The sequence below is a fragment of the Chroicocephalus ridibundus genome, chromosome 8 (assembly GCF_963924245.1).
Source record: "Chroicocephalus ridibundus chromosome 8, bChrRid1.1, whole genome shotgun sequence".
In the NCBI taxonomy this organism is placed as follows: Eukaryota; Metazoa; Chordata; class Aves; order Charadriiformes; family Laridae; genus Chroicocephalus; species Chroicocephalus ridibundus.
The window spans coordinates 24,545,460-24,562,917 of NC_086291.1; the positions used below are offsets into that span (position 1 = coordinate 24,545,460).

Genomic DNA, 17,458 nt, shown 5'->3' on the forward strand with positions numbered 1-17,458 from the left:
TTCAAAATTGAAATATAAAAATTAATCTTGACTTGAACAGATATGATACGCATATCATATCTGGAAGCATTAAAATGAAATTATTGCATAATTATCAGAACCATGCTGTATTCTTAAGCTATTTCTGATTTCTATAGCCTGTCAAAATCTCACATGTGATTTCCATATAGAAGTGCATGCTTAAAACAGATTTATTTTTTTAAATGCAATTAGAACTTGCCAACTGAAATAAGTAGCTTTGCTCATACTTTTGCAACTTAGCTTTCATAAACCTTTTAAGCATCAGGTTAACTCCTTTTGTACTCCTAACCTGAAGCATAATTCTCAGGAGAAAAATACTCTGGTTCTTGCTTCAACACCGTTTCAATTACAAGCTCTAGACTGTTTCTGCGCTGTTTAAAGTCTAATGTATCAGAGCCAAGACCATACGAATTTCAACCTGGAGAGCAGTAATGGGGTATTTGGTTCTTCTGTGCCCTTACCGAAAATAAAGGCAACAGAATGATCCTATCAAATAGGAAAATTTAATGAAAATAAACATAGAATTACACTTTAATAGCTTGCAATACATAGAGAACAGAAATAGAGTATCACTGAGTAGTTCTACAGTGTTATCACAAGATGCAATCTCTCATGAACGGACAGTTTAAGTTACAAGTTTTTAAATCAGAACAACACTAAAGAATAACCTAGCTTTCAATTTTACCAGTAAACCAAATACAAGACTTGTGAACAAACCAAACATAAGAAAGACTAGAACAAACCAGACCTCCACATAGACTTTCCCACACTTCACAGGGGAGGCTTTAACAGAAGCCATTGTGCTTGTTACTGCGTGTTAAAGTCTGAAGTGCTTCCTTCTTAATCCCATTCCGCTGGAGGAAACTTATTTTTTATATATACTTACACATATGTATATATATACAGATATTGACACACAAACAAAAAACGTGCAGCTTCTCAAATTAGATACTAATGCAGCTAAGTCAGTCATGACTCAAGGAAACTACCATCTATCCTGACCCCAGTGCATAAACACACACATCTATTTCCTAGACTTTAATAAGGTGCTTCCTAGAAAAAGGTTCAGTTGTAGCTATCTAAGAAACAGAGAAGGCCAAAATTTGACATGCCTGCTTTAGTAAGTAGTCACACATGAAGTAAATCAACAATTAATCACTACAGCCATCACTGCTACAAACATATAGTAAAAGGAGTTCCAAGTCTGTTGACCAGAGCCACATGCATTATAAAGTGCAAATAAAATTAAAACACTCTATACTCAAATCTCTTTCCATAGTTTCATTTTATAATATAACTCATCCTTTTTCAGCTATGGAAATGCAGTGCATCTGAGCAGATAACAATAGATGTCCTCTAACAAACACCAACATCTTTCCCCTATTTATGGGGAAGGCAGGCTAGCAAAGAGAAAGATTACCATACTATTTTTTTATTAAATTGCTCAGAATTAGATTTAACACAGGTTTAACACAATCTGGTCTACCAGAGGAATGTATGAGTTTATTACACATGCAAACCTTCTGTTCTACATAATTGAAAAAGAAAAATCATTCCATGCTCTAAACCAGGATATACATCTTGCTTTGAATGACTTGTAGAAACTGTGACATATGGAACACTGGGAAGAGATACTGGGAGACATCATGGGGATAATTTTAAGACTAGGTCAATACTGCAACAGACAGATATGAAATTCTCTGCCAACTTTGCTAACTGCATAATAAGGAAAAAGGTTGAGACTTCCCAATTAAAATGTAGCTTTGCTGCTAGAAACTTGCATAGGGATATAAGCATGGCATGACAAATTAAAACTCTTGGGCTCAGAATATTAGTATTGAGATTACAGTTTCACAGACATTTTTTTGGTAGCAACTGTTTTAGACATGGATGCCTTTCTGCCGAAGCCAGCTGTGTTTCCACTCTGGTGTTCCCTCTCATTGTCACAGCCCAGCTGTTTTTGAACTAACAAACATCAGCATCAGTGCACTCATCTGTTGCTGGTATTGGAGTGGGGACAAGTGACCTGGGCAGAGTAGGAGTCTGGGGATGTCAATTGTTATGACACTGATGCTTGAATAAATACTTACTGGACTATACCTAAACAATGCAGGCAAGAAAGGCACAAGCACCCACTCAAGCACAGGGGAAATACAAAACTGCTACTGAAATGCATTTTAAGCAACATTAATTACTGAATTAAGGATCAGCAAACCAAACTAGAGAATACTAACACATTTTCTCAACTGACAACTCTGAAAAGAGATGCCCCTTAGTCTAGAAAAGGATCAAATGAAAAAATCAAATGGGAAACCTGTAGGCTCATAAATGCAAGTCAGTAACTTAATCTTCCTTCAGAGACAAGAACATAATTAAGTTTTGTAAAAACATGAACAGTCAGGAAGTTTGTTTCTTAACCTCTTAAATGCTGTGACTTCTGTGAACATGATAAACGCTTACTCCAAAACAACCCATGATCGCTACAAGTGTCCTGCAGATTTTGTATCACTTCAGTATGTCTTTTATTTGCTATTCACAGCTGCTTTTACTAAAATGCCACTTCTTTGCTGAGCTCTCCTTTTTAAAAAGGATATCAAGATCAAAAAAGAGAGACTGGGAAAATGTCAAGTTATCTGCATTCACTGATCACAGCTCAACCATATGGAAAAAGTGTCTTGACTAGTTTTATTACTATTGTTGAAATATTTGTACCTTCAGATCGTAAGCATTCTATGAGCAGGAAAGAATTTTCAAATAAAAAAAAAAAGAAAGTGGGTGTAAAGAAATTTGTCTTTATATCACAGTTACTGACTACTGCCACTTCTAAAAAACATTTGTGCAAACTAAGAGGCCTAATACTTCTTGGCAATATTGGATGGAATAAATAATGAATTACTATTTAGTAGCTTTGATATTGCACCTGTAAAGCCTCTGTAAATTGTCAGTTGATACCAACCAATAAAATGAGAGACTCTCTAGTCATATTCTGCCTAATATTTGTTAGTCTTCTTGCATGTTAGTAAATACAAGCTGATGAAAAAACATAGCTGTATCAATTTTCACACGCCCTCATTCTAGCAGCAGCTACAAGTCACTGACCATAAAAGTATTAAAGGACTTAAAATAGAGCAGTCAGACAACTCTACAGAGTAGATTCAAATAAAAAGACCCCAGGAAAACTAGACTGCAAAGTCCAGATTCAGCTAATGGATGACAGAAAACTTATAGATGTCCTTTCTCTATTAGACATTTTATTTCCTGTGTCCAATGTATTGTAATCTGAAAAGACCAGATTGTGCCATAAATATTGCCAAGTGTAGTAGGAACAGTAGTTAAATTAATCTCACAATAAAATTTGCTCATGATTTCAAATGAGCAAGCTTAAGTTCTGTATTAGAACAGATGTCAACTCAAACCTTTGCAGTCTCATACCGTATGTTTACTTATTTTCTGTATCAAATATTAAACAATAAAAAGGTGAAAATAATTTTAAATACTTCAGTTTAAATATAGTTAAATCTTATTCTATCATACTGTCATTTTATAAACAGCCTAGAAGAAAGAATTGGCCATGTGTAGCCAGACAATTATGTTTTTTTTAAACTCAGCTCCAATGAAGGAAGAAAATCCAGGACTTAAGAGCTTAGTAATAGAATCATTCATCTGATGAACTTATGTTTTAATTAGCAGTTGTATAAAGCAAAGACATATTATTAAGAGTTTCCATAGGAGAATATACCATTGTTGTGGTTTACATTGACTTAATATGTAACTGGCGACTATTGAATGAATTGCCTATGTCATCCAAACCTTTTTTTTTTTTAAAGCTTTTAACCAAGAAATTTTATAAGGAAGAAAAAACCCCCAAACTTATTTTCAAACCACTTTTCCAACACAGAAATATTCACTGACAGTCAGTGTCATAAAACTGAAATCAAAGTGATCATATTGCCACTGTTCTATTTAAAAACGTAACACTTGGACTAAGTGGAATGGCAGGTGTTTTCAAGCATTAGTACAGAGTAAATACACCTGCACTGACATCTATGATGAGAATGGAAAGAAAAAAATCCAAAACAAAACAATCGTAAGCCTCCCAGTAATGAAGCACATTTAACTCTTGAGAAAACTATGCATATAATGATGCATGTTAAAAGACAGATAGGTGGTTATTTGGAGTACACAGAAGAACAGAAAAAGCATAACATACAGGCTTTAAACACTCACCATCTGAATTGGCTTTTTGTGAAGATCTCGTTCAGTCACCAACTTTTCTTGGTCAGTGACATAAAGGCCTTTTTGTGCCAAGGCTTGTATAACAGCATCATGACCTAGAAGTGGTTTTGCAGCATCACTCTTGAGAATAAGGCTCCCAGCACGACAGTAGAGTTCTGCAGACAGCAGCAAGTTAACAACAGGTGGTTTAATGTGCTCCTGGTCATATTGGTCTGTGTAAAATGGTTCTCGTAGTTCTTCTGGAACATTTTCTTCAAAGACAACAAAAAAAAAGCATTAGTATCAGAAAGGATATATACAGCATTAGGTTTTGGGGTTTTTTTGTTGGTTTTGTTTTGGGTTGTTTTTTTTTTTTTTTTAACATGTATGAACTCAAAATTATGCTAAAGAAAGCATATTCAAGGGAAGGCCAGAGTCTTTACCAGTCATCATGATACAAAACACTTGGGAATATTGCATACAAATGTTAACATTTGAACTATAAATAGAAACTTAAGAAAAATTCAAGAAGAGCTCCACACTGCAAAGGCCACACCAGAAGGCCAACCTGTGGTTTACAGCATCGTTACTTTAAAATTTCTTGGCTTCTTCAAATACATGCCCAAACATTCTCATTTTCTTTGGCATAACATTATATAGGTCGGACATATAAAGGCAGAACACCACCCATTAAGACACAAAACTCTTTCTCTGTTACAGTAATAAAACGGAAATGGAATATTATATTTTAGCACAGAATAATTCAAGAAGAAGAGGGAAGCTTCCACTCAACAGCCTTCTAGGTTTCATATATGCAAGAGAAATTTGATTACTATACTACTTATTTAAAAGGTCATGCACGGAATGATGACAATCCAGCAGTTAAGCATAAATACATGGATGTTTTACTGGAATTAAAAAGAATGGAAAAAAAGGAAAAAAATTTATCAGTTTCCTCCTGACAAAATGGTGAATTCTTATTTGCCTATCTGTGTTACCGACTTCTCTTAAAATCATGGCTTTTCTCCTTTTTTCAATGAACTGGCTTAGCACCCACAGAAAGCTATGCAAGATTCTGTCAAATTTATGCTGAGTTCTTAACCCCAAAATTAGCATTCCAAGACAGTCTAACAGTTTTTACATATACATTACACAACACAGGCAGATTATAACTGTCTGCCACAAGAGTAATAGTTATAAATTAATTAAATATGGTACTAGATCAAATGAAATTAAATCACCAGTGAAGTGGAAAATAACTCAGATATGAGTTTCAGACTTCACATTTCTAGACATATGCACTGCAAAATGCTCCATTTTCTCCATGTAAGAATTTCGCTCTCCATTAGTGTAAAATTAGTTAAGCCAATAGAATTTATGGGATAAAGAGCATGTGATTCCTTTTCCTGAGCCCAAATGAAAAAGCCTATTTAATTGCTACAAGGAAAAAAGTGCGTAGGAAAACAGTGATGCAACTCTGGGTTCCTATCCCCTTTGCCTTCAGCTGGATAAATGGCTAAGCAGACAAGGTTTGAAGCAGAGGGTGGAGTAAACAGCCCAATACGGGTGGAGTAGGAGAGAGAGAGAAAAAACAGAACATGCCATCACAAGATAATGACAGATTATCTTCTTCCTCATACATATTCTATTGCAGCTCATGTGCTTCCATTATGGGCTTTGGAAGAAGAGCTTGCTGCCTCTAGCTGTGAAAGGAGAAGATATGCATTACAGGGTGCTAAAAGAGAAAGAAATACTAACACATACTTTCTTAAATGTCATAAGGACGGTAAAAAAGGATAAGATACCACTTCTTATTTGCCAATTCAGAACAGCAAGGGGAAGAGAGGTATGGTTTATCATTTGCTTAAACCAGAAGCCTAAATTTGGCTAGAAATGCTGACAGCTCTGCTTTAGAATACAGATCAAAATATAGTCAGTAAAACTAACTTGCCCTTTAAAATGCAAGCCTAATGCCTAACAACATTACTTTTTTTTAGAAGAGAATAATAAAACTACTGACAAAAAAAAAAAATCTACCAGCGTCAGGCAATGATATTGCAATCTTCTCTTGCTACTTCTCTGCCTCACTTGCTGACTCCATAGGACCTACAGTCATCTGCTACTATAAAAAGCACCGATAATTAAGGAACACTATAAACTGCTAGGTACCTGCCTCCCTAGGTATTATTTCCATCTATCTCAATTCTACCTGTCCTTCTTTCTTCTCCCTATTTGTACATACGTTGACTATTTAAATATTAAGCTCATTATTTCTGAAGTCCCCCAAGATCCATCTCCACCTCGGTATCAGGAGCTCAATCCTCCTCATGACTTTATCCTATATAATTCCAAAAGCCAACTTTTAAAGCATCTTCACACTATTTCCTCAAACTAGAGAGGATTAGAAGACATTTTTTGTAAATATCTCACAATGCATTGGCAGCAAATTCTGCCTTTTTTTTTTTGGGGGGGGGGGGGGGGGGGGGGGAAGACCCCACCAAAAAAAAAACCCAAGACACACACACCCATTTTTGAATCACATGGGAAGTTAGATGGGGCAGGGGGCCATAGGGAGGAAGAGAGAAAGCCATTTGTAATTTCTTAGAAGACCTAAAAAAAGCCTCATTCCCATATGAGAAAATACCTCTTGAGGCAGGCGCAGTAAGCTACGCACAAACAGAAGTCACATACTCTGTTTTAGACTCACTAAAGACAAAGACAGGTTTCAAGTCTGAAAATCTGTGCCAGAAGAGAAATACAAAGACAGGAAACAACAAACCCATTGCCTGTCAATGAGTAATTTCTCATCTTCTGTACCACTGAAAGAGACCCTAAAGTAACAAGGTAAGATGCAATAAATGCATTTATCATGAAAGAACAATACCCACTACTGGGGTTAATAATAACAAAAACCCCACAATACACTAAAAAAAAAAAGATAAAGATTATAACTATCAAAGGCAAATAGAATTATTTATAAAGGATATTTCTGCTTCTGAAAAATACAGCAAAAGACAAAATGAGATGTATGCCATTTCTTTTACTTCATTGGTGTTCACAAAAATAAATCTGGAATAGAAACTTATTGTATTCATAAAAATAAAATAAGAAAATAAATTTGTTGGAGAAATAGAATATAGAAACAACATGCTAGGAAGAGAAACTGTGACTACAGACATAATCTGAATTTATAAAAACAAAACCAACAAAACATGTGAAGGCATAGAAATAAGGAATCCCTGCTGTAACAAGATCAGAAGTCTTCACAAAAATTCCTGTCAAGAGTTCCCTTTGCACAGACAGAAACACATGCACTTTTCCCCATTTATAACATGTATCAAATTGTTTGATATCAGAGTGGATCTCAATAGAAGATTAAAACTGTGTTCTCATTTTTGTTATAGTTTAAAAAAAAAAAAAAAAGCACAGCAGCTAGACATAGAGGAAACTCTTCCTGTTACTGATCTCAACAGCCCTTCCAGAATCGGCATGCCTCTGTTGCCTCTGCAGTCCTGCGGAGGGGAATTTCAAGGCTACATCCAGTTCTCAGCAGATTACCAGAACAACCAACAGGGACAAAGCCTTTATTAACAATTCTGTCAGGATTGGAGATTGTTAAACAGCTCTGTTAGAGGAAAATCTTAAAACTAATCCCCAGTATGTGCATTTTACCACTCCATTTCCTTTGCCCAGCTGACAAGAGTCTTTCAAGATTAAACGAACAGTTTTAAAATAAATACGTTGCTGCAAATACTGCCATAAAGCACGATTTCACCTTGAAATTCGTGGCAAAGTACATCAATTATTTGAGAGATATATATCAGGGACACTGAGTTCAGGGTGTTGAGCACATGAAATATGGATGAGACCAAGGGGAGTGGGTGTATTTCTGCTGGAGAGGCAATGGGAAGATCAACCACGCTCTTCCAACACCCAACAGGCAGGTTTCGGAAACATGGACTTGGACTAGGCACTGAGATGACACACGGCAGCTGTCACAAGGGAAATTTCAACTGGATAGGAGTAAAAAAATTCTTCACAACGAGAGCAGCAGAGCACAGCCACAGGTTGCCTGGGGACCCAAGTGCGAAACCACCATCCACAAGCACTTTCAAAACTCATGTGGACAAGGCCCTGAGAAACCCCTCCTAACTTTGAAGCTGGCTCTTCTTGGAGCAGGAGGTTAAACTAGATGATCTCCAGAGATGGCTGACACCCTATTTTTTTCCTAAAATCGTCAACAGGACCACAGGTTTCAATTCTGGAAATCTCTCCTTGATATGGATTTAAAAAAAAAAATAAATTGACATTTTGAATTTTGTAAACATTTAACTGTGAAAAGAATAAATGAAGCTAATGTACAAGTTCAACACACAGGGAAAAGAACAAAAAGCAAGTACCACATTAGCCCAAAACAATAACATAAATTTAAGAATCAGGCTAACTTTAAAACAGTATTCATTATACCTTCAGGTAACTTTTACATAAATTATAATGGACTCAAAAGTCCTGCAGACGCTCTCTTTAGAGAAAAAAAATAAAATAATGAAAGGACTTATTCCAAACTTTTAAGCAAACAAGGGATTATTATTTCTCCCAGCCCTGAGATAGAATTGCAACTTAACTTTCCATTTAAACAGACCATTTTAAAGGGAAGGAATCATCTAAAAATAATTCATGACTCCTGCCCCTGAATTTACCTTTAAAAGCTATTTTATAAACGAAACTCTCTGCTCAGGTAAGCATAGTTACTCCCTGGAGGATAGTATGAATTCCTCCTTCGGAAAAACTTACTTGTATTAATGTGAAAAGTCTACACTTTCTTTAAAACCCAAAATGTTTTTTTCTAAAGTTTCCAGACTTCCACACAGATGAATACAATCCTTTGAGTGACACGACTATTGAGTTTTTCACGTTTATAAGAGTGAAGAATTCCAGCTTTATGAATGTTTGTATTACGGAAGTCCAAAACCTTAGAAGTCTTTGTCAACAATGTCTTTTTTTTTTTTTATTCCTAAGGATAACATAAATAATTTAAAATACTTCACCACGGGCTTTCTCGTTAAAATAGACACAATTTTTGGGAGCCACAAGGCCACATTAAGCCTCAGCCTAGAAAACTTATATCTCTACAGGTTACTGACGTCAATCAATAAAGATGTCAAGAAAAAAAACCAATATTTGTAGAAGACTAAGATTTAATATAGAGTTATCTCATGAAAATTCTGACTAATACCTTTAATCACTTCCTAGTGCAAATCAGTAGATGAATTTATGCCAAATCTTAATGGACTCAATTACTTGACATTCTTCTGCAGAACAGCAAAGGTATGCTTTTGCCATAAGGTAAAGTGTTAAGTTACTTCCTCCAGACTCCCACATGCCAACATGGGTTCTGGTGCCACATTTGCCATTTGGGCACAAGAGAGCAGAGCTTGCATGGAAGTCGAGAGTCTGAGGACTGAGAACAGGTCAGAGAAGCATGTTTTATATTATTATTTGCTTTTGATAAATTTTTGTAGCTGCCTCAGTAGAAGGGGGAGACATTTCAATTTGCTATTTTATATTGGAGAAACCTTCAAGGACTCTGATGAGTATTCCAGGTTTAAGATTTACAGCAGATTAGTAATCCATGGATCAAACTGATGCTACTGAAAAAAGAAAAATGATGAAACAAGACTTTCAATCAGGAAGCGGAAAATGAAATGAGACAGTTGATATAAAAAAAGAACTTTTACTTTTTGGTTTGTTGAATCAGTCTGCCACTTACATCGTTCTTGGCTAGCAGGCATAAACCATGCTCCCGCCTAGGGGCAAGTATCTAAAAGGTCAACCTCTATAAGTTTATGCCAGACTGAATTTCAGTATCACAATTCTTAATTTTGTCCACCTAACTAAACTGAACTTGAGAGATTCTTGCATTTACCATCACAGAAGTACCACGAATGAACAGACCCGACCCTCCCATCTCTAGATGCCACAAAAATTGACCATTATCCACTGCTTTGACAGCAGTTCTGTACTTATAAGGGATTTCTTATTAAAAAAAACAAACCAAAACCAATAAAAAACCCAACCAAAAGCCAAAACACAAAAACATCCAAGGCAAAAAACATGCACAAGCTCTACCTTCATAGCCCACCCAGATTTCAGTTTCTTTTTGAGCACTGAGAATCACATAAGAAATGCTCTACTGGCTCACACTAATTATCTATCCCGTCCAATATTCTGCTTTCAGTAGCATGACAGGAAGCGCTACTCACAAAGCATACAGCATTTGTCTGGTAGGGGCATTTCCTATCAAAATGGGAAAGTTCAGCATCTATTTTACTAATACCTGCATATTAATTCAGGTTTTGATAAACAAGAGAGTGACTTAGAATTAACCCTGGCAATAAAGGTGTCAATTCTATTAGCATAAATGCTTTCAGAACTTATTTTTAGGAAAGGTAAGGAATAAGAAATATAAAGATAATACTGTAGTTATAATCCCACCTCACTCAGCGAGCACCCTGATGACTGTAATCAAGTCAAGATATGATTTAAATAGTTGATGGAATAGGGCGAAAAATTGTTCCAGAAATGTAGAGATAAACATTTATCTCTTGAATTATTATAAGACTTCATAAACCAAAGAAAATTTTTTGCCAGACATAACTAGATAGACATGAGCTGATACATCTGCTTCGGCGTCTGGCTTACAGGTTCTCTTAGTTTAAGACTGCTTCTAATTGGAAAAAAAACAACAACACACACACAAACCACCACAAAGGAAACAGCTAGAGCTATCCAACTCTTACATTAGGCAAACAGATTTCAAACACTACATTTCAACTCTGTAGCAAAAAGGTTTATTACTACCACGCGATCCAGTAATAATGTATTGTCCAAGGGGCAAAAAAAGAAAAGCGGGGGGGAGGGGGAGAAGGGAAGAACTTAATCTATTTTTCTTGCAAAATCTTGAAGGTTTTTAATTCCCAGTCCTGTTTTCCAGAATGATCAGCAAAAGCCTTCATTCAGAGCCCTGGGTTTACCAAAGCAAGTAGTTAAAAATTATTAGTTTCAGGAGTGAAAATATATCCAGATTTGCTCATTAAAATCTACCAGCAAGCTATAGAAATGAAATTACATAACATCTCATACCAAGAAGTGAGAAGTTCCTGATTAACATCATATAAATACTCTTTCAAGTTTGGATGAGAGCCACCTTTAAACATGGAGTCACTAAAGTACCCCAACAGTTTACCCTAAATAACAAAGGGGGGAGCAGGGGGGGAAGTTAAAATATATCTGCAGCAGTAACTGCAATGATGGTCAAAAACACAGAAGAGAAACCAAGCACAGGTAGAAGAAGAAATATATTTCATCTCATCGCCTGCCATAGGTGAGCATTTGGCTATAGTCTCTTCATCAGATCTGTTACATTCTGCAGACAGGCACTTCAGCTGCAAAGACAAATAGGCTCAGAATAGGTTCAATGACATGAAGTCACTGAAAGAACAGATTATAAACTACCCAACCTGAAGTCTACCACGTACTAAGAATCCTGACAACTGTTAACTAATTAATTCACCTTCCTGTGCTTTTGTACATGTGATCTACAACCTCAGATGACTTTGCCAAACCTAATAGATCCAGAACCTCATAGAGTTTTATTTATTTATTTTAAGAAGTGAACTACGGTCAAACCATGTCTTAAATGCATTATACAGAAAGGAGTGATAGGATCAACTTCTAAGTAGACCATCTCTGTAGATGATCAACTGATTTTAGTAGCACTGATCAAAGTATCAATTTGTCAGCAACTATTTTAGAGAGGTAATGGAAAGGAATCTATTAAAAAAATTCCTTGCAAGAATCTCAAACATTTGCTTTTATACTCCAAACTCTCGTGCAACTTCTGCTAGCTGCCATACTAGGTAAAAGTAAAGAAATTAGGTCTGCTAGGAAAACATTAAAACATGTTCTGGCCTGCAACACTCAACATAACAGATGAGAGTATTTAGTTAAAACTTGTTTCTGTCAGATACACAATGTTCATTTCCTCCCTTCATGGTTCTACTGGCAACATCTGCAAACAGCAGTAAGTAGCTGCATATGAATTCTGAAAATATTAATCATCAGGAGAAAGCTATTTTTAAGTTTCTTGGGTAATGTTTAGCTGCAGATGATGCAATTTGTAATCTATTGCTTCAGACACCTATAAAGGATAAATGTAATGTCAAAAGATTGATGGACTATTTTATTTTGACTGCAAAAACTCAACAATGTTTAGGACAACCACTCAGACTTGTGCAGCTTTTATTAGGTTTTTTGTTTATTCCTGTCAAAAAACCCTCATGTTAAACCAGTGAAATTTATTACTGTAGCAGGATAATATGTTGTATGGATAGTAGAACTGCAACAGATTTAATTTGACTTTAAAATCATTCCCATAACTTTCCAGAAATTATACATGTCAGAGATAGTCTTAACTTAGGAACTAAAAATTGGATGCAAAGCTGTCTGAAAGACAATTTTCCAAGAGTACTCAGAGGTCCCCTATGAAATGGGAAGAACATGTACTTCAAGGTCCAAGAATTAGTATTTTCATTCATACTGGCTAAGGTTCTAGAGAAGCCATTCCAAAATACAGAGGGATTGAAAGCATTTTGGAGGACTACAATATAATTCAAGATGATTGTGATAAGTGGAAAAGTGGTTTGAAAATGGGCTGCAGTTATATAAGTATAGCTGCAAAGCAGGAACCTACAACTGTACAATTACAAGATGGGAACAACTGAGTAGGCAGCAGTTCTGCAGGGATGCAGATATGGAGCTATAGTGAATCACAGACTGAATGAGTCAACAATTCTAGGCTGATGTAAAAATGACAAACATCATATTCTAGTGAATAAATGAGAGTATTATCGGTTGGAAAGATGAAGTAATTTTTCAAGTCCACCCTGTACTGGTAAGGGTTTAGCTGGACCATTAGATCTAGATTTAAGTACAGAATTCATGCAAAACCAACCACAGAAAAAATACAGGGGAAAATACAACAACAAAAAGCAAACAAACAAACAAAAACCACCAAAACAAACCACAACAAAAATATAGAGTCCAAAAAAACTTGACTTACAAAAGTAAAGTTGGAAAAAGTCTGTTTTGTCCACACAGCAGAACAGAGAGGAGACACTCTTTATTATGTGGAAGGTGTGATAAAGAGATAAGGCGCCCACCATTCTCAGATCCACCGGGAAAAGAAGTAATGGGTTTACAGTGTAGCAAAAGACATCAAGATTATTACGCTGTTCTAACATCTAGAGATAAATAAGGATTCAAACTGACTAGCAGACATACCGTGGAATCTCTGTAATTACAGATTTTCAAAAAACAGGCTAAACAAACATCTGTCAGGAACGATGTATATTTAGCTCAGCCTGTCCTTAGGACTGTGGATGGATAACAAATTTTCCATCCACATTTTCTATGACTACAGTAGGGTGAGAAGACGAAAATTCGACACTCCAAAATAATGAAATCCACTTCTGTTGTTTTAGAAATAGAAAGGATACAGAGCAACACAACATCAAGACCTTTTTAAAATTATTCCTATGAAATTTTACTTTTGTACATTTACTTTGTATACTTTTAAGTTGAAGCATATAACACTAATACAGTTCAAACACTCCTCTGGAAAGCATTTTTTCTATACAGAAATGGTTAAATCGCAGGATTGAGTGTTAAAGCTGAAATTGAACATTTGCAGATTTAATTTCTAAGGTCAAACAATTCCACTTTCATACTTCACACTTTTTGTTCATTTTTCACCCCTTTCAGTTACTCTAAGTTGTGTCACTGAAATCATTTGCTTATCACAGAACATTTAACCTGACCCCTCCTAACACTGACATTTTCTTGCAGCAAAACATCAAGGCACAAAATCCTACACTCCCTCAACACTTAAACATGAATGCTGTCTTCAATTAGTATGTCTTAAAAAATTCTTCATACAAGATGTCTTCAACATGTTAGTACACTCTTACTCTCGTAAGACACCTTATTAATAAGCCAACTTACTTTGATTTCCCCGTGTTGTGGGCCAGACTCCATTCTTGCAGCCTCACTGAGAACAACAGCAATACACAATTGGTGTCTCAGTTTTTGGATGCAGGTATCAATCAGAAGTCACTACTAAATGTTAATGAACAGTACCTATTTCAAACTCTTTTTTCAAGAGAGAATTCCCTTCACAACACCAAGCCAAGCTGCATCCACAATTTTGATTGTATTAAAATATGCTTTTAAGAACGTGAAATATGTCTACTGAAAGATGTGCCCATTTGATATATAAAGATTTAGATTTCTTCAATGGATACGTGACTGCAACAACTTGTGCTTTTCACTAATTAAAATTAATGGCATTAATTTATTTTGGGGGGGGGGGGGGGAGGTGGAGTCCTTGCTCAGCCCACTTAAGGAATTCCAACATTTCATGAATTAAAAAAAGAAATTAAATGTGGCATCCATAAACACACTAATCATCCTTTGTACAAATGTATATAGCAATAGTTAGAAGACACAACTGAGGTTGTGATCTACTCCAAAGAACTGAAATAATTTAATAAACCCAAATTTCCTTCCTTCTTGGAAAAGGTGAAGGTCAGTTCTTCTGTTTCGCTTCAAGTATAAAGGAAGTGTTTGTATTGCAGATATGCAAGGCCTGTATACTGTTTTTCCCTACTTCAGCCACACACTCTTCTTTGAGGCTATTAGTGATACTAACCTAGTGGAAGAACTGTGAGATCAGAAATACTACAACTGTGTACGTTTACCTCTCTTCCTACTGGTACATTATGAGTATTTAGAGGGCAGATGGAGCGATTATCTCCTCTAATCATCTTTCATTTGTGCATCTCAGAACAACCACAGTAATGAGGAAAAACATAAAGGAATTTGTTTTGGATCACACTTTCTATGGGAAGTTGCAAAAAAGTACCCTGCAAGTTGCTTTATACATCCAGTAGAAACCCAACTAATATAAACCAAGACACTTCAACCACAGGCTGCAAATTTGTCAAACTCCAATAGAAAAAGGTTTTCAGGTTAGAATGCTGGGTTATATAATTGCACAAGCCCTGTACACTCAGAGTCTCATGAGTAAAGCCTATAGAACCAAGCTACCTAAAAAGATAACGATCTCTGAAGATGTTGAATCAAGTACTTCTGAGAATTTTCACTACTATTTTACCTCTCATGTCTGCAGAGCTAATAAAGCCATATATAAAAATATTACATACTTTCCCATATTTCACAAAGGAAAATAAACATATTTATATGGAAACAATATTTTGATCTTTTTCTTTCTAAAGTGACGAACACACACTTTATTGCAGCAGCTGCTGACCTTACTGAAATTTCACTAGGTTCAACCTCTTTGAACATAGATTTTTGGAAGCATCACATCAAATATCGTCAGTTCCCAGAGTCATAGTAAAAGTACACCTTTAACCCTGTTCAAATACATAACAATGCTCTGGCCCTAAATGCAAAAGGTGCAAAATTCCAGAAGAAGGTACCTTTTCCTGTTATTCCACAAAGAAGAGGGGTAAAAAATATTGACTGTTAATATCCAACTCACCTTTCAAAGAAAACCCCTATTTTCAATCCAGAGAAAATTAAGTGATTAATATACTACACCTATATTTAAAAAAAAAAACCCCAGCTTGGTAAATTTTCAGAATGCTTCCCTCAGAAGACCTCTGTAAGTCTGGTATTCCTCAAGGCCCAACAATATCCCTGTCACAGAATAATAGGTCTGGTATTCCTCAAGGCCCAGGTTTTCAAAGACAGAGCAGTAATGCCTTTCGGAGGCATTACAATCAATTCCACTTACGCTTACAGGCAAGGAGAGCCTTCCGTATTGTGCAGGCCAGAGCCTGGCATTAAACGCTATTTTTCCTGAAACCCTTCTTACTGCTTAACCACTCAAATGGCTACAGGCTACTGTCACACATGTCAAAACTAACAGCACACATCCTTTTCCATTACCAGCCCCCAATTCAGCTCTCAAACAACGTTAGGAAAAATTTCAGGACAACAGACAAAAACATGGATTGCTGGTGGTTTTTTTGCATGCTAAAAGTGCGAGCCAGGGAATAAATAAAACACGACATGCAGAGATCAATTCCTCAAATTAGATTGTATTAGCTCCAACGCACAAAAATTACTCGCTAATGGCAAGGGTGGTACTACTCCTGAAAGATTACAGGCAATAAAGAAAAACAAAATAAAAAACCAACACCAAACCCACAAGCTCCAAGGGGCCCTAAAGACGAGGGAACAGACCAAAACCATTTCCTACGCACCTCCTACCCCCCCACACCTTCCCAGCTCCTCAGGGAAGGGCTCGCACGTCCTCAGGAGCGAAGCAACCAAGCAGGAACCAAGCATCAAAGAAAGGGAAGAAGAAGACGCCACCTACCTGTCCCAAAGGCTTTGGCCACCAGCCAGGCGAGATTACAGGCGATTTTCGCTCGGGAGAAGTCATAATGGTCAAAGGGTTTGATGGCAGGGACAATGAAAGTCTTCCTCATCTCCTTGGCGTCTGCGACATCCCCCATCTTCGCACAGGACCCCTGGCAATTCAGAACTTACATGGTTGTTCTCCCTCCTCCTCCCGCGGCCGGGAGAGACGGCTGTAAATACGCCGACAGCAGCTGAGGGCAGCGCTGAACCCAGCTGTCCGTAAAGGGCTAACGCCGCCTCCCGCCTTCCTCTACACAGGAATGTGGCAGAGCCCGAGTGTCCTCTTCTTCCTCCTCCTCCTCGTTCTTTGTCTCAATTCACTCACGACGCCACCCCCCACACCCCGAAAAACGGCCCCCGCCGGCCCCAGCCCCCCCTTCCCCGGGGAGACCCTCCGGCCAGGGCTGGGCGCCCCAGGCCGCCACGGCCGCCAGCCCTCCGGCCTAGGGCGGGAGTCGTCGTCGTCGTCGCCGCTGCCAAGGCCCCCGCAACCGCAGCGGGCCGGGACGCGGCCCTTCCCGGCCCCGGCGGAGGCGCCGAGATATCACAAACGCCGGGAACCGGCCCCAAAACGCTGCGCAGACCCACAGCGCCTCAGACGCCCCACCCCACCTCAGCGGCAGCCTAAAAGCCGGCCGGGAACGATGCCAGCTACCCCGCCGCCGCCCCAGCCACCCCCTCAGCACGGCGACGGACCCCCAGCTCCCCTCAG

General features: G+C 37.5%; 1 protein-coding gene across 4 annotated transcripts in view; it reads right to left on the minus strand.

Annotated features, from left to right (window-relative positions):
• The window catches only part of CAMSAP2 (calmodulin regulated spectrin associated protein family member 2), a 92,199-nt gene extending 75,143 nt beyond the window's left edge, over positions 1 to 17,056 (minus strand). For all 4 annotated transcript variants that reach the window (XM_063343109.1, XM_063343107.1, XM_063343110.1 and 1 more), the window contains exons 1-2: positions 16,703 to 17,056; positions 4,249 to 4,508 (exon numbers count right to left, since the gene is read on the minus strand). In XM_063343109.1, coding sequence (XP_063199179.1) covers positions 4,249 to 4,508; positions 16,703 to 16,841 — 399 coding nt within the window. In that variant the 5' untranslated portion in view covers positions 16,842 to 17,056. The remainder of the gene's footprint in view (positions 1 to 4,248; positions 4,509 to 16,702) is intronic.
• Between the last annotated feature and the right edge of the window lie 402 nt (positions 17,057 to 17,458).